This window comes from Acanthochromis polyacanthus, chromosome 20 (assembly GCF_021347895.1).
Source record: "Acanthochromis polyacanthus isolate Apoly-LR-REF ecotype Palm Island chromosome 20, KAUST_Apoly_ChrSc, whole genome shotgun sequence".
NCBI classification, from domain to species: domain Eukaryota; kingdom Metazoa; phylum Chordata; class Actinopteri; family Pomacentridae; genus Acanthochromis; species Acanthochromis polyacanthus.
In genome coordinates this window covers 31,927,545-31,949,661 of record NC_067132.1, presented here as the reverse complement: position 1 = coordinate 31,949,661, position 22,117 = coordinate 31,927,545, and the positions used below count along the sequence as shown (strand labels likewise).

The following is a 22,117-nucleotide window of genomic DNA, read 5'->3' as shown; positions in this document are numbered from 1 at the left end:
TCTGGTGCTCGTCATTTATTGGTTCCTCAGGTCTGATGTCACACAGGTGAGGGACTAGGGGCGTTCCCATGAAAAGGTCTCATCATTACATCAACACTTCGTACGTTCCATCGTCCAGGAACGTTCTGATCAAAGTGAGACGTTCCTCACAATTAGGAGAACATTTTTAAAAAGTCGCATCGTAGAAAGAAACTACATGAAATAACACAAAATGTCAGAAAGTCCACTTGAACATTCTACAAAAAGGATGTTGTAGTGTGTCTTTAAGACATTCTAGTCTCTACAGGACGTTCTAGTGTGTCTATAAGAGGTTCTAGTCTCTACAGGACGTTCTAGTGTGTCTATAGCAGTGGTTCTCAACCCTGTTCCTCAGGACCCCATGTCCTGCATGTTTTAGATGCTTCCTGCTCCAACACACCTGACTCAAAGGATCAGCTCGTCATCAGGCTTCTGCAGAGGCTTGATGATGAGCTGATCATTTGAGTAGGAAACATCTAAAACATGCAGGACATGGGGTCCTGAGGAACAGGGTTGAGAACCACTGGTCTATAGGACGTTCTAGTGTCTATTTAGCAGTAGCTGTTTGGAGTTTCTGAACGTCTCTGTTTTTCTGTCTCTCCTCCTGTCTCTCCTCCTCCTCCTGTCTGTCTCTCCTCCTGTCTCTCCTCCTGTCTGTCTCTCCTCCTGTCTGTCTCTCCTCCTGTCTCTCCTCCTGTCTGTCTCTCCTCCTGTCTCTCCTCCTCCTCCTGTCTGTCTCTCCTCCTGTCTCTCCTCCTGTCTGTCTCTCCTCCTGTCTGTCTCTCCTCCTGTCTGTCTCTCCTCCTGTCTCTCCTCCTGTCTGTCTCTCCTCCTGTCTCTCCTCCTGTCTGTCTCTCCTCCTGTCTCTCCTCCTCCTCCTGTCTGTCTCTCCTCCTGTCTCTCCTCCTGTCTGTCTCTCCTCCTGTCTGTCTCTCCTCCTGTCTGTCTCTCCTCCTGTCTCTCCTCCTGTCTGTCTCTCCTCCTGTCTGTCTCTCCTCCTGTCTGTCTCTCTGTTGGAGGAGGAGATTCTGACCGTCGCTGCAGAACCAGAGAGAGAGCGGAGGAGACGCAGCAGAGAGATTTAAAGAAACACCGGAGCAGAACACGGAAGAACACGGGAGGAGAACACGGGAGAACAATGAACCGACAGCAGCTTCATCAGTGAGAACAAACATCTTCTGTTCTAGTGTGTGTGTGTGTGTGTGTGTGTTGTTATTGATCAGCAGTAGTGTGTGTTGGTTCGTACTCTGCAGCACTGATAGATTTATCTGAACTGAACAGCAAGACAGATCAATACCAACAGATGATGATCAATAATAAAAGATGCTGATCAATACCAACAGATGATGATCAATACTGACAGATGCTGATCAATAATAACAGATACTGATCAATAATAACAGATACTGATCAATACTGATAGATGCTGATCAATACTAAGAGATGATGATCAATACCAACAGATGCTGATCAATAATAACAGATGTTGATCAATACTGATAAATGCTGATCAATAATAACAGACACTGATCAATACGTCTCTGCTGGCTGTTTTAGTGTCCTGTTATTGATCAGCAGTGATCAGTTTGATCAGAAATGGATTAAACTGTTTTGGTATTACTGATTGATTATTGGTGATTGATTAATGGTACATTGATTGATATTTGTGATTTATTAGCTGACCAGTTCGGGCAGCACTAAAAATCAAGCAGGACTGATCACTTGTTGTTATCATTATTGATCAATGAATTGATCAGAAACAAACTACTGATTTGTTTATCAGACTAAACAGTATTGATCAGTCTGTAACAGTACTGATTGGTATTGATCAGTATTGATCGGTAGAATGTGTCCATCTGACCTGCTGTGGAGCAGCTGCAGTGCATGCTGGGAGATGCAGTTCCCACTCCAGACTGAGGCTCTAATGAGCCTTATCTGTCCGTCACCGTGGTGCATTGTGGGAGTTCCTCTGTCCTGTTTGACCTGATCTGATGCAGCAGCCTGAAGGATCCATCAGCTGCAGCACAAACACAACAGAACCAACAGAAACACAACAGAAACACAACAGAGACACAACAGAACCAACAGAACACAACAGAAACACAACAGAAACACAACAGAAACACAACACAACATAAAATAAACAGAAAATGAACAGACAATGACTAACAAACGAAATCAAATCAAATCAGACGAATCTAGAAACAGAAAACAAAAAGACGCAAAAACAGTGAAAACCAGAAGAAGTGAAGAACCGTCAAACACCAGACAGTTTAGAATCTGCACTCTGAAGTCCTGCAGCTCCGTGGAAACAGCCATCAGAAATTAATATTTAAATTCATTCATATTTAAATTTATTCATATTCAATTAATCGTCACCAAACCTTCAACTGGAGCTTTGAAAGGAACAGATCCACTCCCTCACAGCGAGGAGGAAGTGGAGGGCTTGAGGACCAGGAAAGACCAGGCCCAGATGGAGCGTCACCCTCCAGTCTTCTCCAGGACCTTCAACAGTTCCACCATCATCCTGATTCCCTAGTAACCCTCCATCACTGAATCACTGCAGACCAGTGGCTCTGACATCTGTGGTCATCAAGTCCTTTGAGACTACACAAGGTCTCAATGGACTTCATGTTCTTCAAGACTTCATGACGTCCTTAGGGACTTCATGAACGTACTGAGGTTGTTGAAGTCCTCAGAGACTTGATGACCACGTATGTTGGAGCTACCGGTCTGACATCTGTGGTCATGAAGTCTTTCTAGAGGCTGGTGTTGTGCCACCTACAGGGCAGACAGGATGGTACTGCTCTAAATCCTGGGTCCCTGTCTTCTGCTCACACATGGAGTACAGTGGTCTTAGAACTTAACAGTTGAACCAACAGGTTCTAGAACACAATGAATCTCCATGCTTCCTCAGATGTTTAAACTCTGAGCTAATGTTGTCTCCTCAGACTTCCATGGAGGTTCTCAGTCATCCAGGTCCTGGTAGTCGTAGGAGCTTCAGCTGCTTTCTCCTGGAGCTCCTACCATCTCCTCATCCTGCAGATGTTCTTCTATCTCCATGTTTCCTCTCTACTCTGCTCATCATCTGTCGATGTTTCTCCATGCTGGATGGATCTCCAACCTGTTTCTCTGTTCTCTGTTTCGGCTGTTTATTTTATTGACCGGAACTATAGATTTCGACGAATCACAGCAGAATCTCCTGTGTGTGACTCTCTCTGACAGGCTGACCCAGTCCAGGTGAGGGGTGGTGGGCGGGGCTTAACCCGCTGAGCCCCCGTCTGATTGGTGGGTGGTGATGATTGCGACGGGCGGCCTGCTGAGGATCAACGCACGGAGACAAGATTCACTGAGGTCCAAACCACACAAACCTCACACACACAAGAGGAAGAGCAAGAAGAGGTAACACACACACACACACACACATTCTATGTTTTTCTATCATTGTGAGGACTTACCATTGACTCCCATTCATATCTAACCCCTAACCCTAACCCTAACCTTAACCCAGACCAAAACAATGTCTAACCCTAAAGAAACGTTTTTGCACTTTTACTTTTTTCAGTAACAACAACATGGCCAAGAAAACACTGTTTAAACTTGTGGGGACCAAAATGAGGTCCCCATAAGTGACATTTTTTCGGTTTTCTTACAGTTGTGGGGACATTTGGTCCCCACAAGTATAGCCAGCACCTGACCCCACACACACACACACACACACACACACACACACACACACACACACACACACACACACACACACACACACACACACACACACACACACACACACACACACACACACACACACACACACACACAGATGATGTCACTGCCTGATGATGTCACTGATCAGGAGGAGTGAGGTGGTGGTGGTGAAGGGGAAGCTGAAGCTGTGCTCCCTGTCGGGCCTGGTGGCGGCGCTGGGCGTGCTCGTCCTGCTGATGGGCGTGGTCATGGCCGCTCTGGGCTACTGGCCTCGGGACGGATTGTTCTTCAGTGCACGGCCACAGGAGGGCGCCGCAATGGCCTCCGTGTCCTCCAGCAGCCCCACACCTGGACAAGACACCCAGGTGAGCCTCGCTTACTGGACCACAGCCGGCCCACACACAGGACTCAGGTGTGACATCCATGTTCTGTTTCCAGATGGACGGAGAAGAAGGTGAAGGAGCTGAAGTAGGAGCTGAAGGAGGAGCTGAAGGAGGAGCTGAAGGAGGCTTCAACCACACAGAGCTCTTCAACGGAACCCGACAGCTCGCACGAGGCTTCCTGGAAGATTTCCTAGACAGGTAACAGTCAAGTGTTCCTCCAGTCTCATCTAGGACCACCAGGATGTGTAACACCTGCAGCAGGTTCAAAAAGCTCTGGAGGTCCTTCAGGAAGTTCTGGAGGTCCTTCAAGAAGTTCCTGAAGGACCTCTGAATACCCTGGAAGTCCTTTAGCACTTTCGGGAAGTCCTTCAGGAGGCTCTGAATTTGCCGGAGATGCTTCAAGAAGTTCCCTAGGTCTTTCAGGAGGTTCTAAAGATCCTTCAGTGGGTTCTGGAGATCCTTCAGAAAGCTCTGCAGGTCTCTCAGGAAGTTCTGGAGGACTTCCTGAAGGACCTCCAGAATACCCTGGAAGTCCTTTAGCATTTTCAGGAAGTCTTTCAGGAGCTTCTAAAGGTCCTTCAGTGGGTTCCAGAGATCCTTCAGGAGGCTCTGCTGGTCTCTCAGCAGGTTCTGGAGGTCTTTCAGGAGATTCTGAAAGGTCTTTAGGTGGTTCTTGTACTTTTCTAGAGGTTCTACCAATCCTTTAGTTAATGAGGTTCTAGTTTTAGTGATCATCGGGTCACCTAGTACCAAGGTTCCTCTGAAGGGTGTTCTGATGTACCAAGAATTCTGATCTGTCCTCTGATTGGCTGTGTGGAATGTGTCTGCAGGTATCTGTGCTCTGATTGGCTGTGTGGAATGTGTCTGCAGGTATCTGTACTCTGATAGGCTGAAGGTCTTGGGTCCTCTCATCATGGGGATCGGGATCTTCCTCTTCATCTGTGCCAACGCCGTCCTGCATGAGAACCGCGACAAGAAGACGAAGGTGATCAACCTGCGAGACATTTACTCCACCGTCATCGACCTCCACAGCCTCCGCAAACCAAACGCCTCCTCAGGCTCTGCCCCCCGCTCCACAGCCAATCCTCTCAACGGCCTCGTTAACTACGTCCAATCAAAGAGCCTGGAGGCCAAGCCGCGGGCGTACCCCGCCTCCCTGCTGGGACGGAGGGATCCGGGCAATAGCAGAGAAGGAGGCGGTGATGGAGGCGACGCCATCTTCAGCGTCTACCAGGAGACACAGGAGGCTCTTCCCCCCTCCTCCCACAGACTCTCCCTCCCCCAGAGCTTTAGCCCCTCCCACCTGCCCTCCCCTCTCCAGGAGGAGGCGCTCAGCTCCGCCCCCCGGAGGAGGCACTCGGCTCGGGCTGGGACTGGCCGGCGCTGGGGGGAAGGGGAGGGGCTGAGGAGAGAGGGGGGAGGTGACAGACAGGAAGAGGAGGAGCCAGGGGAGACACCACTTCCTGTTTGCTCCTCCACCCCTCCCCCACATCGACGCCTCCAGGCCCCCTGCAGCTCCTACAGCCTCCACAGGGGGGCACCGGGAGGCTTCTCCTCCTCCTCCCTCACCCCCTCACACCTGTCGCTGTCCTCCCTGTCTCACCTCCTCTCCTCCTCCTCGCCCACGCTGGCCCCGCCTTGCAGGAGGCGGAGCCTGCCCGCCGCCGGCGCCGTGGCGGGTTACAGCAAGCTGCAGGGAGAGGACCAATCGTTTGAGTCCACGTCGTCACAGGCGGTCACATCACAGGGCGGGGGTCTGAGGTCACAGGTGGTGACATCACAGAGGAGTGTCTCCAACAGGGACAAGCTGAGGATGATCTCACAGCTGGACTCTGGGCAGGAGGAGGAGGGCTGAGGACCAGTCACACGCCAGCTCAGTGACTCACAGCGCCACTGTGAGGTCATGTGACTTTAATGACATCAGCAACATGACAGCATTCTTGTGATGTCACAAACACATGGACAAGATGGAGGCTGCCATAGCAACGAGGAGTCCAGACCAGAGACAGCACAACCCCCGCCAGCTCATTAATATTCATTAATCAGTCCATTTATATTCTTCAATCAGCTCATTAATATTCATTAATCAGTCTGTTTATATCTTTAATTGGCTCATTAATATTCCCCTATGGCCTCATTAATATGCATTAATCAATGAGTTTATATCTTTAATCAGCTCATTAATATTCTCCTATGGACTCATTAATATTCTTTGAGGTGTTGGTTCTCATCCTGTGGCCCGGCGCCCTCTGCAGGACGTTCCGCTGCGTTCTGTGGTTCTCTGGTTCCTCAGAGGTTTGAACCCAGAGCTCTGCCTGAACTCAGAATTATCCTGGGTTCGTCTCATGCTGGAGAACAGATCAGAACCACACAAACATCACTGATGACATCACTGCATGAAGTCACACGGATCCTGAACATACATGTTTCTGCTCTCACCTCCACTTACATTTCAGCTTTTGTAATATTTAGCGGAATGCTTTGACTTTTTCAGGTGAAACATTCAGGTGAAGCTCCAGAGCTGCTCCTGGAACTACTTTCCCCTGCGGAGGGCTACGCTCCTGCTGTGGACTCTGATTGGACGGACCGACTCCCACCTGACCACGGCACCAGGAAGTAGTTGGCTCCATTTTAACTCCATGAAAACTGGAAACTTTAATGTTTTACTTGAACACAGAGGACCTGAGATCAAACTGAAGCATCACAGAGGACGATTCAAAGGGCTGCATTTACTTCTTTAGTCCAGCTGCACTCTGGGAGATGAATGTACCTGAGGACAGGTGAGGACAGGTGACTGATTTTAAAGTTGTAGCTTCACAACGTCTTCCGCTCAAAGCTGAACCTGCTTCATGTAAACAGCACAACATCAGACGATGACGCTAAAATCAACAAACCTGAATAAAGCACATTTTATGGGTTCATGGTCGCGTCATCTTTGTCTGATTCTGAACCAAAACTCCCAGTTTTACTCTGTTAGGTCCAGTAGAACCTGGTGTTTAGTCCAGTCAGCCTCAGACCGGTCCCCTTATGATCACGACCTACTACTATTAAAATCATCTAATTCTAGCCTTGTCTTCTCATTCAGTGACTTTTTCTAAAATATTCAGTGCAGTAAGGGTCGCTTCACAATGAGGATTTATTCCAACATGAGTGCACATCTCCAGCATTATTCTTTACAACAATATCAGAATCTATATTCTGTTCAAATAGGATATCAAAACCTTAAAAATGAAATAAAAGAAGAAATAAAAATACTAAAAGTAAAATAAAAGGTGTTGCATTTTCTAATAACACTATCATCTCTTTTTCCTCTGCAAGGAAACAGTTCCATCACAAATATGAGAACATCAGTTCAAGGAATAATCTCCAACACTGTTCTTTACAACATCATAATGCCCTTTTTGCAATTTGAAATATCAAGCAAATCAGTGTTCACAGATATCTAATCCTCATGAATAAAGAATAATTATTGCCCTGCTGTCTGCAACTTTGTTATTCACAGTATAACATAACTTGATAATGAATTTTTAAAATGCTGTGATTTTCATTTTATGTTTACAATAACAAGAAAATAAAATCAATCAGAGACAGAAACGAAAAAAGGTCCGTTTTTTCATTTTCTGAGACCGGAAGTGGTCATCAGCAAATGTGGAGCCGAACAGAGCACGATGCAGAGACTTATAGAATGTTTTATCTTTAGTTTTCATGGTCAAAATGAGAGATCAGGTGGCTGACCTTAAAATAAATCAATATTGAATTTTTATAGAGTGTTAAAGTTTTGTGAAGCCAGGGGGCGGGGCTACTTGATTGACAGTCCGGTCTGGAATGATTGACAGGTCCTATGGAGGAGACAGACTGTATATAAAGAAAACAGTCCATGGTGGAGGCAGCCCACACCCTGTTCTCCTCGTCTGGATTAATTCTGATAAAATAACTTTTGCTTTATTTATCGGTGGAGCAGCAGAACCTTTTCCACAAACAGTTTTCCTGCCCGTTGGCTTGTTTTAACCAGTTTTCTACCTTCGGCTGATTCTCCCAGCAGACACTGAAAGGACTCTGATTTGTTGGTAAGTGTTTATTTTCTTATCGGTGCCGCTTTTAATGCACTTTATATGCAGCTGTAGTGTCAGATATAATGTGTGCCATGCAGTCCAGATGTTGATGGAGTTTATTTCTGTGTGTGTTGATATGGAGTTGACCAGAGAAGAGAGTTAGCATCCGGTAACATCCGCGCTGCAGCGTGCATACATAATACATGCACGATGCAGCGCCAACGTCCGTCCGTGTTCCGCGCTCCGGTCGGACGCTGATTTCTGTTGCATTGCGTGTTCACTTCCGCTTTTGATGACGTATCGTGCTCAGACGACTAGTTGACGAGTTAGTTGCAGCCCTAGTTTCCAGGGGGTTGAAAGAGTAAGTTTACAACAACACAACATGTGAGCAGAAAAATCACAAAGTCTGTCTTTAGTTCAGCTGAAAATGTGAGTTTTTGTCTTTTTTATTGACCAAACTTTTCAGGAAGTAGATGAAGAATAACTAAAGCTCTCATGTAGAAGTCCAACTTCTTTTGGATCCTTGTGGAGAGTTTAGTCTTCCTGCTTCATAGCAACATTTAATAAACCTAAAGCTTCCCTGTTGGCTCATTGGTGGAGTTTGTTCCTGAGCATCTGAACCTTAAATCCAGTCAGAGGACCATCTTCAGTCAGAGAACTTCAGGACCTTCCATCAGCTGGACCAGATGTGGCATCAGCTCCCTCTGAACATCTGGATGACAGGAGAAAAGACAGAAATCAAACACAGATCACACAAATACAATTTATTCACTTTCATCATTTTATAAAAGTAGCATGAACTTTATTAAAACTGGACATCAGTAATGAAAGTCAATGTTTTTATCTCATCCTGTTCCCTTTCAATTGTGGGTTTTGTGTATTTATTATCATTTAATGATAAAAATTAAATGGGTCACTGCTATGGTTTGGGCGTAGAAAGTATTGGAACTAATGTTTTCTTGTTCGCTCTGTTCCAACAGCTCACCTGTTCCTTCATACTACAGCAGTAATCCTCTCATCACTGCTGGCTCTGCCTCTGACACTAAATCACATTTTTAAAATGGTCAAAACTCTCAGCACAAATCTCCCCTTTTTACAAAGCCGTCAGGTCCGTTTCATGAATGTAGAGCTGAATCATCTTCTCATATAGAGCAGCTCTACACCAGACTCTTCATTAGATTCATTCTAATAACATTCACTCCATGAACAATCCTACCTCCCACTCTGGACTTGTGGCTCTTGGCTGCTGCTTGGTTCTGGATCTTTCTTCTGACTCTTCAAGACAAAGTTTCCCAGTTATGTGGTCGCATCGTACTATTATTTAAATTATATAACGTTCTGTTTTACGCCACAATGACACAACTTATTGATTTGATAATTAACTGGAACGGTGGTTTGCAAAGTTCAACAAAGTCCGTATCCGTTTCCTCGTCCTCGTTTGTCGTTTCAAACCGTGAGCTTTACTGAAAAAGTTTCCAGTTTCTGCACATTCGGCTGCGTCTGTTTCCAGAGCTTTCCTCTTTCTAATTCTTTCCTTCTCCTCACCGTCCTTGCTCTTCCTGTTTTCATCTTTCAAACACCTCTGACCGCGTGCACGAACGTGTTACGTCACGGTGGGTCTGCAAAAACAAAAAAAAAAAAAAACAGCTTCCAGTGGAGGCGGCCCAGGAACAGCAGCAGAATGATCAACCCAGACCCAGGACTGAACACCGGACCTCACGGCCCAAACATCAGACCGGCCCAGGAATTGTCCCGGTCCTCCCAATTAGCCAGGGCCTGAGTCCAGTATAACCTGGTGATTACTCCCGTTGAGTCCAGTATAACCAGTAGAACGTGTTTGTTTTTAGTAAATGGCACCTGTCTATGTTCTCGGACCGTCCTACTGAAGACATGTTCTCATGGTGTTAGCTTAGCTTCAGCAGCCTGACCTGACAGCAGGAACTCAATTCAGGGGAACGTTTCCACGATCGGACCGCTAATCGACCCGTTAGGTCTCATCCAGGTTCTGTGTGATATGTTCCTATCAGGGTTCAGCTGATGGCGGAAACAGCTGCTTGTTCTGCTGCACGTTGTCTTCTGGTCACACAGAACACAGCCACAAGTATGTGGACAGGTGAGGTAAACTACAGGTGAGGTAAACTACAGGTGAGGTAAACTACAGGTGAGACAAACTACAGGTGAGACAAACTACAGGTGAGGTAAACTACAGGTGAGGTAAACTACAGGTGAGACAAACTACAGGTGAGACAAACTACAGGTGAGGTAAACTACAGGTGAGACAAACTACAGGTGAGGTAAACTACAGGTGAGACAAACTACAGGTGAGGTAAACTACAGGTGAGACAAACTACAGGTGAGACAAACTACAGGTGAGACAAACTACAGGTGAGGTAAACTACAGGTGAGGTAAACTACAGGTGAGACAAACTACAGGTGAGACAAACTACAGGTGAGGTAAACTACAGGTGAGGTAAACTACAGGTGAGGTAAACTACAGGTGAGACAAACTACAGGTGAGGTAAACTACAGGTGAGGTAAACTACAGGTGAGACAAACTACAGGTGAGAAACTACAGGTGAGACAAACTACAGGTGAGGTAAACTACAGGTGAGGTAAACTACAGGTGAGAAACTACAGGTGAGACAAACTACAGGTGAGGTAAACTACAGGTGAGGTAAACTACAGGTGAGTTAAACTACAGGTGAGGCAAACTATAGGTGAGGCAAACTACAGGTGAGTTAAACTACAGGTGAGTTAAACTACAGGTGAGACAAACTACAGGTGAGGTAAACTACAGGTGAGGTAAACTACAGGTGAGACAAACTACAGGTGAGGTAAACTACAGGTGAGGTAAACTACAGGTGAGGTAAACTACAGGTGAGTTAAACTACAGGTGAGACAAACTACAGGTGAGGTAAACTACAGGTGAGGTAAACTACAGGTGAGGTAAACTACAGGTGAGGTAAACTACAGGTGAGAAACTACAGGTGAGACAAACTACAGGTGAGGTAAACTACAGGTGAGGTAAACTACAGGTGAGTTAAACTACAGGTGAGGCAAACTATAGGTGAGGCAAACTACAGGTGAGTTAAACTACAGGTGAGTTAAACTACAGGTGAGACAAACTACAGGTGAGGTAAACTACAGGTGAGGTAAACTACAGGTGAGACAAACTACAGGTGAGGTAAACTACAGGTGAGGTAAACTACAGGTGAGGTAAACTACAGGTGAGTTAAACTACAGGTGAGACAAACTACAGGTGAGGTAAACTACAGGTGAGGTAAACTACAGGTGAGACAAACTACAGGTGAGGTAAACTACAGGTGAGGTAAACTACAGGTGAGGTAAACTACAGGTGAGTTAAACTACAGGTGAGACAAACTACAGGTGAGGTAAACTACAGGTGAGGTAAACTACAGGTGAGGTAAACTACAGGTGAGACAAACTACAGGTGAGGTAAACTACAGGTGAGTTAAACTACAGGTGAGACAAACTACAGGTGAGGTAAACTACAGGTGAGGTAAACTACAGGTGAGGTAAACTACAGGTGAGAAACTACAGGTGAGACAAACTACAGGTGAGGTAAACTACAGGTGAGGTAAACTACAGGTGAGACAAACTACAGGTGAGGTAAACTACAGGTGAGGTAAACTACAGGTGAGTTAAACTACAGGTGAGGCAAACTACAGGTGAGGCAAACTACAGGTGAGTTAAACTACAGGTGAGACAAACTACAGGTGAGGTAAACTACAGGTGAGGTAAACTACAGGTGAGTTAAACTACAGGTGAGGCAAACTACAGGTGAGGCAAACTACAGGTGAGTTAAACTACAGGTGAGGTAAACTACAGGTGAGGTAAACTACAGGTGAGACAAACTACAGGTGAGGTAAACTACAGGTGAGGTAAACTACAGGTGAGGTAAACTACAGGTGAGACAAACTACAGGTGAGGTAAACTACAGGTGAGGTAAACTACAGGTGAGACAAACTACAGGTGAGGTAAACTACAGGTGAGGTAAACTACAGGTGAGACAAACTACAGGTGAGGTAAACTACAGGTGAGACAAACTACAGGTGAGGTAAACTACAGGTGAGACAAACTACAGGTGAGGTAAACTACAGGTGAGGTAAACTACAGGTGAGACAAACTACAGGTGAGGTAAACTACAGGTGAGGTAAACTACAGGTGAGACAAACTACAGGTGAGACAAACTACAGGTGAGGTAAACTACAGGTGAGGTAAACTACAGGTGAGGTAAACTACAGGTGAGACAAACTACAGGTGAGACAAACTACAGGTGAGGTAAACTTCAGGTGAGGTAAACTACAGGTGAGACAAACTACAGGTGAGGTAAACTACAGGTGAGGTAAACTACAGGTGAGACAAACTACAGGTGAGACAAACTACAGGTGAGGTAAACTACAGGTGAGGCAAACTACAGGTGAGACAAACTACAGGTGAGGTAAACTACAGGTGAGTTAAACTACAGGTGAGACAAACTACAGGTGAGGTAAACTACATGTGAGGTAAACTACAGGTGAGTTAAACTACAGGTGAGGTAAACTACAGGTGAGTTAAACTACAGGTGAGTTAAACTACAGGTGAGTTAAACTACAGGTGAGACAAACTACAGGTGAGGTAAACTCCATGTGAGGTAAACTACAGGTGAGTTAAACTACAGGTGAGGTAAACTACAGGTGAGTTAAACTACAGGTGAGTTAAACTACAGGTGAGTTAAACTACAGGTGAGATAAACTACAGGTGAGTTAAACTACAGGTGAGTTAAACTACAGGTGAGTTAAACTACAGGTGAGACAAACTACAGGTGAGGTAAACTACAGGTGAGGTAAACTACAGGTGAGTTAAACTACAGGTGAGTTAAACTACAGGTGAGGTAAACTACAGGTGAGTTAAACTACAGGTGAGGTAAACTACAGGTGAGTTAAACTACAGGTGAGGTAAACTACATGTGAGTTAAACTACAGGTGAGTTAAACTACAGGTGAGTTAAACTACAGGTGAGACAAACTACATGTGAGTTAAACTACAGGTGAGTTAAACTACAGGTGAGTTAAACTACAGGTGAGGTAAACTACAGGTGAGTTAAACTACAGGTGAGGTAAACTACAGGTGTTCAACATGAATCAGCTTGAATTAAACTTTATTTAATTGTTGACATATTTCATGTTCCAGAGCTCCCAGGACATTCCTGATCACTGATCAATAATCAATAATTAACACTGATAGATGCGTCCATTGTTCTGTTTGCCCAGTAACAGTTCATGCAGCTGCTCCTACTGGTCGCCCAGAGTTCAGGTAACGTTCCAGCAATGTTCGGTTCTGAGGGGAACGTCTGCAGAACGTTCTCGCTGTGATGTCATCGGCGCGTCCATTTGATGAGCGTCTCTGGAGAGCGGTACAGGAAGATCAGTTTGGCATAAAGCTCCTCCTCCAGCTCCAGCTCACCTGTCTCTCTCACCTGCAACACAAGACAGCCAATCAGACGTGAGCATGGCCACCTTCTGGAATACAGGGGGTGGAGTCAGGGGGCGGGGCCTGTGTGTGTACCAGGAAGATGTCGGTGCAGAGCTTGAGGATGCGGTCGACACACGGCAGCTCCTCGAACATGATGGAGTGACTGATGCCGCTGAAGAACTCCCTCACAAACTTCCCGATGACCAGAACCACCGACGCATACAGACCCATGATCCTGGAGGAGAGGACTACAGTTACTGCAGTATCAGAGGTAACTACTACAGTTACTGTTGTTGTAGTATTTGCAGTACTGTTAGTGTAGTATTAGCAGTACTGTTAGTGTAGTATTTGCAGTACTGTTAGTGTCGTATTTGCAGTACTGTTAGTGTAGTATTAGCAGTACTGTTAGTGTAGTATTAGCAGTACTGTTAGTGTCGTATTAGCAGTACTGTTAGTGTAGTATTAGCAGTACTGTTAGTGTCGTATTAGCAGTACTGTTAGTGTAGTATTAGCAGTACTGTTAGTGTAGTATTTGCAGTACTGTTAGTGTAGTATTAGCAGTACTGTTAGAGTAGTATTAGCAGTACTGTTAGTGTCGTATTAGCAGTACTGTTAGTGTAGTATTTGCAGTACTGTTAGTGTCGTATTTGCAGTACTGTTAGTGTAGTATTAGCAGTACTGTTAGTGTCGTATTAGCAGTACTGTTAGTGTAGTATTAGCAGTACTGTTAGTGTCGTATTAGCAGTACTGTTAGTGTAGTATTAGCAGTACTGTTAGTGTCGTATTAGCAGTACTGTTAGTGTAGTATTAGCAGTACTGTTAGTGTAGTATTTGCAGTACTGTTAGTGTAGTATTAGCAGTACTGTTAGTGTCGTATTAGCAGTACTGTTAGTGTAGTATTTGCAGTACTGTTAGTGTCGTATTTGCAGTACTGTTAGTGTAGTATTAGCAGTACTGTTAGTGTAGTATTAGCAGTACTGTTAGAGTAGTATTAGCAGTACTGTTAGTGTAGTATTAGCAGTACTGTGTACCCGTATCCGGCCAGGAAGCCCAGACTTGGAGGGCTGACTTTATCACTAAACACAAACAGCTGAAGTCCCGCCTCCCGCCTGTCACTCAGTGAAGCTCCGCCCCCAAGTGCAACCAAGCTGGCCACCGGTTGGTCGACTATCCACCACTCCTGGATCTCTCTACTCTGATTGGTCGACCGCTCCAGGGCCAGCAGGATGTCCTTGTAGCGGTTGTCTGATTGGAGGAGAGAGGAGAGCAGTGATTGGAGGATGGCGTGGTGTCGTTCTGAGCGTGTGCAGGTAACGGCGAACACACCTGAGTACAGCTGCTCGATGGGTTTGGCGTTGGAGTCGCTGGGAGCTCGCATGAAACACGGAAACACGTCCTGTATCACCCTGGCAACACAGGAAACTACACTTTACACAGCGTCCTCAGCCATCCCTGCTGCACCGGGGGCCATGTTTGTAGTCTTTTAGTGCAGCAATGTCTGGTGAACAAAACTACTGCCTCCAGACATAGCCCCGCCCACTGGAATGTAGCCCCGCCCCAGCACTCACACAGGTGTCGTCCTGGTTCCGTTGAGCAGCTCGATCAGCTCCAGGCGAGTCTGATCGTCCAGGTAGGTCACATGTTTACCTGATGCAAGCTCCGCCTTCGCTCCCAGACTCAAGTTCCTGTCAACAGGACCAATAATCAGATTACTTTATGATTTTACTCAAGTAACTTTTCACTGCAGCCTAAAATCTTGCACCGCTATGGGAACAGAACATTATGAGGATTGAGCTTCAGTCACTTTTCGCCTGAAATTTCTACTGAAGATGTACAGAAAGTAAATTGAATGCTGTTCTTGAACTGTTTGGAGTACAGGCATGGTTGGGGTCTCCTTTGAAAGCTGACAACCTGAATTTTCACCCAGTGCAGTCAGAATTACTCTAGGTGCTACTGGCACAGAGTATTTTATGTTGGAACACACTGAATTAGGATGAATTTTATTCTCGCCTACATTTTTTCCTAATAAAACACCTGAAAATCAGTGTGGCAGCACTGTGACAGGTTGAAAACACAAAAAGGCAACAGCTTGGGGTCTTACATAGTTCAGGTCAAAATTTCAGAGCAATACTACAAGAAATGAGTGTTTCACACATGTTTTTGTACTGCTATGGCCCGACGTTGTCAATTTTGGACACCCTCTGTACACCCTGGGCAAAAATGGTTTATGTTCGTTTTATAGCCCGTTTTCACCATAGACTGTATATATAAAGGACGTAGTATCTGACTCCAGAATTGAAGCCAACCCGGAAGTGTCAAAAACTTGCAATATCACGCCGTCTGCTAGGGTTGGCTCCAAAAAGCTTTTTCTCCATAGACCCCAATTCATTTTTGGAAAAAATAAAATCTGATAGACTGATGTTCTACAGCTCAGGATTTTTTTCCCGTTAGTTTTCATGGTCAAAATGAGAGATCAGGTGGCCGATCTTAAAATAAATCAATACTGAATTTTAAATAAATCGTTAAAGTTGGCGGAGCCAGGGGGCGTGGCTATACTTGATAGACAGCAACAGAAGCCTCTGCGGTAAAATGTGGGCGGGATAAGAGAGTCCTCAGCCAATCCTGCCCCTAGTTGCTCTCCGGTCCAGTCTGATGACGCTTTTTACGTCACTGGCTCCAAAAAATCCAAAACGGCGACCAGGAAGTAGCAAAATCCAGGCTTCATTTTCTTGGCGATGAAACCAACGGGTGACGTCACGGTTAGTTTACGCCTGGTTTTCACATTATTTTCACTCCAAAAACTCATAAAGAACTCAAAAAATCACTTCAGATAAGCTTCAGTGTGGGATCAGACACAATAGACTCACAGGGGGAGAGACAGGCTGCAGATTCTGCCCACAGCCGATGTGTGAAGAGTCACAGAACCCCGCTGGCAGAGGCTCTATTTATATCCTGGTATTCAGCAGCTCATTGGCTACCAGCCCTGTCAGTCAAACATTTTCTCCGACGTGATTTGCTCAGAATTTACTGACGAAATGAGGTAGGTCCAGATCGGTCAGTCTCGGCTACGGTTGGCCGTTTAGGCCTGGGAGGCAGGCCAGAGTCACTTGATTGGTTGAAACGCGGTGCAAACATAAAGGAAAGACTTCAGTCGCCATTTTGAGTCCAAGACCGCGTGGATCTCTGTACGCTGAATAAAGTTATGGGCATAAATACAGTGAATATGAAACGCCGCAGCCCCACCATGCTCCACATGTGCGCACACGGAGCCGAGCTATTTGTGGATTATTTACTTATTTCCAGACATGTTTTGGACAAAATATGATACGTGGTAATATTGTCTGGATGCTGAAGCTTGGATTCTGGCCGGTGTTTGTGGATTATTTTCATCTTTGACCAGTAAAAGAGCGTCCAAAGGTGAGTTCTGCCCTTTAAATGTTTTGTTGTTTGTTGGACAAATGTGTTTATGTTATTGATGATTGATTATTGATTGTTGATGACTGATTGTTGATGATTGATTGTTGATGATTGATTATTGAATGTTGATGACTGATTGTTGATGATTGATTATTGATCAGGAGGGCGGGGCTGACCTCTGGACCGTCCAGGACACGGTCAGGGGGAAGTGGTCCAGGGAGAGCACCTGGCTCAGGTACTGCCTGCTGGGGGGGCTGATGGTCCACAGGGAGTTGCTGCTGCCCTGCAGGTCTGCCACCGTCACGTCCTCGGGGCCGTACGCCTCCAGGAACTGCAGGGCACTCTGGGAAACACAGGCCACGGCGTTACTACCACAAATACCACCACAGAGAGCGTGTGCTGCAGGAGACTCACAGGCGTGTAGCTGTAGGAGCTGATGAAGGAGCTGAAGTCCTCCTCCGTCAGGTCTCTGAGCTGGTTCTGCTGCGCGCTCATCGTAAAGATCGGCTGTCAACAACAACAACAACACCACTGAGTCTGTCAGCGAGGCTGCTGTCTGAAGGTGTGTGTCCACTAGATGTGATTTTCCCGCACGGCATCTGAACATCACACAGCCGGCAGCCGGTCACTAACGGTCCGTTAGTGACCGCCCACCGGTCAGTGACCATGCTGTGGTCCACAGCATGGTCACTGACCGAGCTTTGAGCTGACAGTCAGCAGATGAGTCTGATAACCACGGCGGCTCGGCCACAAACTTTCCCTTTTATTTCTAAAACACCTCAGAGAAAAGTATTTCTGAAAGCATTGGAGGTGAGAAATAATCTGCAGCAGCTGAATGTGTCCTGGTTTTATTTCACTGACGGTGTGTTTACCTGCAGCTCATTTACATAAAGTAGAGCAGAGATTCCACACATCCTGAAACTGTCCTCAAACATCTAAACTACCCATCAGTGAAATAAAACCAGGACACATTCAGCTGCTGCACATTATTTCTGCCTCAAATGCTTTCAGAAACACTTTTCCCTGAAGTGTTTCTGTAATAAAAGACAAAGTTTGCAGCCGAGCCGCCATGTTGGTCCGGTTTGAAATCCAGGAGCAGACCAGCCCCGAGTCGATGCGTTTGTCCAATCAGGGGAGGAAAGGAGCTTAAAGAAGGTGTTGAACACAGTTCACCGTGGAGGAGAAGCTTCTAACAGCTGGATCTGAGCACGCATGGTAACATTAGTGTTTTAGAAATAAAAGGGAAAGTTTGTGGCCGAACCGCCGTGTTTATCAGACTCATCTGCTGGACTGTCAGCTCAAAGCTCGGTCAGTGACCATGCTGTGGTCCGTTAGTGACCGGCTGCCGGCTGTGTGATGTTCAGATGCCGTGCGGGAAAATCACATCTAGTGGACACACACCTTGACAGTGCAGGTGTGTGTCAGCACAGGTGTGTCTACCTGGAAGCCTCCCAGCGTTATGGTCAGAGAGACGTCGAGCGGCCGGTTCACCACTCCGGCCACAGACTTGATGAGCGACATGAAGAGCAGCGGAAACCAGACGATGCAGATCAGCAGCAGGACGATCAGACCGCCCATCCCGTACTTCACCACCCGCTTCTTCTTCTGGCCACGGGGCTGAGGGTACCTCTGAGTACAAGTACACACGAATAGACCATGAGGCTGCAGGTAAAGCTCAGGTGTACACGCTCAGTAAACCCTTCTACCTTCTCAGACTCCCTCCAGCACTTCAGGACGAAGCAGTGGGCGTAGATGTCCTCCACACAGATCCAGGAGGACAGAGACAGCGTGGTGTCGGTCCAGACCCAGTCCATCACCGCCCTCAGCTCGGTCAGGAAGGGAACCAGGCGGAACCTGCAGGTGGACGGACAGAAAACAGTTCTTTACACAGTCTGGTACAGCTAGGCTAACAGTTTCCTCCTGGTGCCAGTCTGTAAGCTAAGCTAGGCTAACAGTTTTCTCCTGGTGCCAGTCTGTAAGCTAAGCTAGGCTAACAGTTTCCTCCTGGTGCCAGTCTGTAAGCTAAGCTAGGCTAACAGTTTCCTCCTGGTGCCAGTCTGTAAGCTAAGCTAGGCTAACAGTTTCCTCCTGGTGCCAGTCTGCAAGCTAAGCTAGGCTAACAGTTTCCTCCTGGTGCCAGTCTGTAAGCTAAGCTAGGCTAACAGTTTCCTCCTGGTGCCAGTCTGCAAGCTAAGCTAGGCTAACAGTTTCCTCCTGCTGCCAGTCTGTAAGCTAAGCTAGGCTAACAGTTTCCTCCTGCTGCCAGTCTGTAAGCTAAGCTAGGCTAACAGTTTTCTCCTGGTGCCAGTCTGTAAGCTAAGCTAGGCTAACAGTTTCCTCCTGGTGCCAGTCTGTAAGCTAAGCTAGGCTAACAGTTTCCTCCTGCTGCTAGTCTGTAAGCTAAGCTAGGCTAACAGTTTTCTCCTGGTGCCAGTCTGTAAGCTAAGCTAGGCTAACAGTTTTCTCCTGGTGCCAGTCTGTAAGCTAAGCTAGGCTAACAGTTTCCTCCTGGTGCCAGTCTGTAAGCTAAGCTAGGCTAACAGTTTTCTCCTGGTGCCAGTCTGTAAGCTAAGCTAGGCTAACAGTTTCCTCCTGCTGCCAGTCTGTAAGCTAAGCTAGGCTAACAGTTTCCTCCTGGTGCCAGTCTGTAAGCTAAGCTAGGCTAACAGTTTCCTCCTGGTGCCAGTCTGCAAGCTAAGCTAGGCTAACAGTTTCCTCCTGGTGCCAGTCTGTAAGCTAAGCTAGGCTAACAGTTTCCTCCTGGTGCCAGTCTGCAAGCTAAGCTAGGCTAACAGTTTCCTCCTGCTGCCAGTCTGTAAGCTAAGCTAGGCTAACAGTTTCCTCCTGCTGCCAGTCTGTAAGCTAAGCTAGGCTAACAGTTTTCTCCTGGTGCCAGTCTGTAAGCGAAGCGAGGCTAACAGTTTCCTCCTGGTGCCAGTCTGCAAGCTAAGCTAGGCTAACAGTTTCCTCCTGGTGCCAGTCTGTAAGCTAAGCTAGGCTAACAGTTTCCTCCTGGTGCCAGTCTGCAAGCTAAGCTAGGCTAACAGTTTCCTCCTGCTGCCAGTCTGTAAGCTAAGCTAGGCTAACAGTTTCCTCCTGCTGCCAGTCTGTAAGCTAAGCTAGGCTAACTCACCCCTGGAACAGGAACAGGTTGAGGTAGTTGTGGCTCTTGGTGAGGAAGTTCCCCAGAACTCGTGTTGGGTAACCAGATCGGATCTGATAGGCCGACAGACCGAAGTAAACACACTTGACAAAGTACCAGAGCTGAGCCACCAGGTTCTGGTTGAACCGCCTACAGACAGACAGGCAGACAGACAGATGTGTCACACAGCGCCTCATCGTTATAGCAATAATGAAGCTGCAGGTAAAGGTGAGTTACCTCTCGGTGACCGTCGGCAGGATGAAGAACATCCAGAAGTGAATCCCAAAAACCAGAATCACCTGAAAGACCAACTTCCCCAAAACTGTCTTCCTCAGATACAGAGCCCTGTCTATCACCATGGTACCTGCAGACAGACAGGAGGTCAGACAGACAGGAGGTCAGACAGACAGGAGGTCAGACAGACAGGTGTTCAGACAGACAGACAGACAGACAGGTTTCAGACCGAACTGGATGAGGACCATGACTAAGAAGGCTTCAGGAACTTGGTCCTCTGACAGGGAGGAAGTGATGTCAGCAGCAGCTGAGTGTTTCTGCAGGTGAACAGAATGAGAGCCAATCAGAGCGCAGACAGGTGGAGTTTCAGGTAACGGTGAACACAGTGAACTTTATTTTTTTTTCAGTGAACTTTAAAACTCACTCCGAACGCCCAGAAGCCGAACACGATGATGATGAAGTCGACGGTGTCGGCGAGGAACATGAGGACGTAGACGTCGGTGACGGCGCTGTACTCTGGTTGGACGAGAGCTCTGAAGAACTGGCACAGCGGGTGGTAGAGAGACATGCACCTGGCAGAGGGGGGGTTGTGGTTAATGTGGTTCATCAACAAAAACACTTGAGTGAGCGTCACTGTTAGCTTAGCTCACCTGCTAACAGAGTACTGCTTGGTTCTGATGGAAAGTTCTCTGAGTTTCTCCAGCAGCAGGTCCAACCTGCCGGGCAGCTGGGTCCCAGAGCTGACGCTGCCTGGAGACAGCAGCGACAAACAAACAAACAAACAAAATAAAGCAGAAGCACAGAGCAGTGAAGGTTAGTCCATATTCTGTCCCTCATGTTCTTTGGATATTAGCTAATCATTTATCGACAACCTGGACAACAGCAAATAGTGTATCAATAGGTAGGTTAATAGACTAGTTTAGACTGAATTACACCGGTAATAGACTATCTTAGAGTGGTTTTAGACTGGATTAGACTGGTATAGACCGGTTCAGGCTAGTTTAGACTGGTCTGTGTAGGGTGCGTTGGGTTCGACCTGCAGGAGAGCGCTGCTGGGTGGAGCTGGAGTGCGTCCGTCTCTGTCCTCGCCGTCGCAGCGTGTTGTTGGGGTCGGCCATGTTGTTGGAGGGGTTGTCGGGGGCAGAGTCATCCTGGTCGTCATGGTGACAAGGAGTGCCGGTCTCCATAGTAACAGTCTGGTCCCACAATCCGTGGCACTGTGGGGGAAGGTGGATTCAGCTGTAGTATTTGTACCTTAAGTGCTGCTCTGTGGTAGTATGATGCAGTACTTGCTCAGTACTTGGCAGCACTGGTACCTTCAGTATGGCTTGTTGGTAATATATTGCAGTATTTGTATCTTCAGGATGACTATGTAGTGGAATATTGCAGTATTTGTACCTTGTTGTTGCAGTGCTCGTACCTTGAGGATGGCCCGGTGGTAGAACAGCGCCAGCAGCTGCAGCAGGTCGTACAGGACGTAGCCCTCCTTCTTCTCCACTCCCAGGATGTTGGGCGGGTGGAAGGGTTTAGACCGGTCCACCTCCAGCTTCTGGTTGAAGGGGAAGAACCCAAACTGGAAGAAGTACTTGATGACGATGGTGACCTGAGGGCAGAGGGAAGAACCGACTGAAGAACCAGACGAGGAACCCGTGGACAGAGCTCAGAACGAAGCGGAGGGGCGGAGCCAAC

The 22,117-nt window shown here is 46.9% G+C and overlaps 2 protein-coding genes and 1 long non-coding RNA gene across 8 annotated transcripts in view; 2 read left to right on the top strand and 1 right to left on the bottom strand.

Moving 5' to 3' along the window:
* Positions 1–507: 507 nt before the first annotated feature.
* Positions 508–7,028, top strand: LOC110960947 (transmembrane protein 200C-like). 2 transcript variants are annotated; one of them, XM_022208385.2, is made up of 5 exons: positions 508–1,179; positions 3,215–3,420; positions 3,875–4,091; positions 4,165–4,307; positions 4,980–7,028. In XM_022208385.2, the coding sequence occupies exons 2-5, from the start codon at positions 3,317–3,319 to the stop codon at positions 5,962–5,964; spliced, it is 1,449 nt and encodes a 482-aa protein (XP_022064077.1). In that variant the 5' UTR covers positions 508–1,179; positions 3,215–3,316; the 3' UTR covers positions 5,965–7,028. The 2 variants fall into 2 exon arrangements, with proteins under 2 accessions (XP_022064077.1, XP_022064076.1); XM_022208384.2 differs by having other exon boundaries at positions 510–1,179; positions 3,244–3,420.
* A 3,191-nt stretch (positions 7,029–10,219) lies between these two features.
* LOC127531286 (uncharacterized) lies at positions 10,220–12,757 on the top strand. Of its 5 annotated transcripts, XR_007938309.1 has the most exons (10): positions 10,220–10,402; positions 10,451–10,530; positions 10,563–10,695; positions 10,916–11,091; positions 11,202–11,818; positions 11,883–12,111; positions 12,144–12,250; positions 12,411–12,463; positions 12,512–12,586; positions 12,635–12,757. It is a non-coding gene; the product is annotated as an uncharacterized LOC127531286 (long non-coding RNA). The 5 variants fall into 5 exon arrangements; XR_007938305.1 differs by lacking the exon at positions 10,563–10,695 and having other exon boundaries at positions 10,220–10,375; positions 10,408–10,514; positions 10,943–11,091; positions 12,144–12,586; XR_007938307.1 differs by lacking the exons at positions 10,563–10,695; positions 10,916–11,091 and having other exon boundaries at positions 10,220–10,375; positions 10,408–10,514; positions 11,293–11,818; positions 12,144–12,586.
* A 547-nt stretch (positions 12,758–13,304) lies between these two features.
* Positions 13,305–22,117, bottom strand: part of LOC110965863 (piezo-type mechanosensitive ion channel component 2-like) — a 54,156-nt gene continuing 45,343 nt past the window's right edge. Inside the window, 16 exon segments of the mRNA XM_051940198.1 lie at positions 13,305–13,639; positions 13,729–13,870; positions 14,667–14,880; positions 14,962–15,041; positions 15,204–15,320; positions 17,229–17,395; positions 17,467–17,559; positions 18,493–18,681; positions 18,759–18,906; positions 20,186–20,344; positions 20,432–20,558; positions 20,658–20,745; positions 20,853–21,000; positions 21,079–21,178; positions 21,465–21,645; positions 21,849–22,031. Of these exon segments, the coding sequence (XP_051796158.1) occupies positions 13,538–13,639; positions 13,729–13,870; positions 14,667–14,880; positions 14,962–15,041; positions 15,204–15,320; positions 17,229–17,395; positions 17,467–17,559; positions 18,493–18,681; positions 18,759–18,906; positions 20,186–20,344; positions 20,432–20,558; positions 20,658–20,745; positions 20,853–21,000; positions 21,079–21,178; positions 21,465–21,645; positions 21,849–22,031 (2,238 nt within the window). The 3' untranslated portion in view covers positions 13,305–13,537.

Excerpts from the sequence above, each read along its gene's own strand:
- LOC110960947 (XM_022208385.2), top strand. The coding sequence starts at position 3,317 with ATGATTGCGACGGGCGGCCTGCTGAGGATCAACGCACGGAGACAAGAT. Across the intron at positions 3,421-3,874 it reads AAGAGGAAGAGCAAGAAGAG|GAGGAGTGAGGTGGTGGTGG; the intron begins GTAACACACACA and ends GTCACTGATCAG. Across the intron at positions 4,092-4,164 it reads CACCTGGACAAGACACCCAG|ATGGACGGAGAAGAAGGTGA; the intron begins GTGAGCCTCGCT and ends TTCTGTTTCCAG.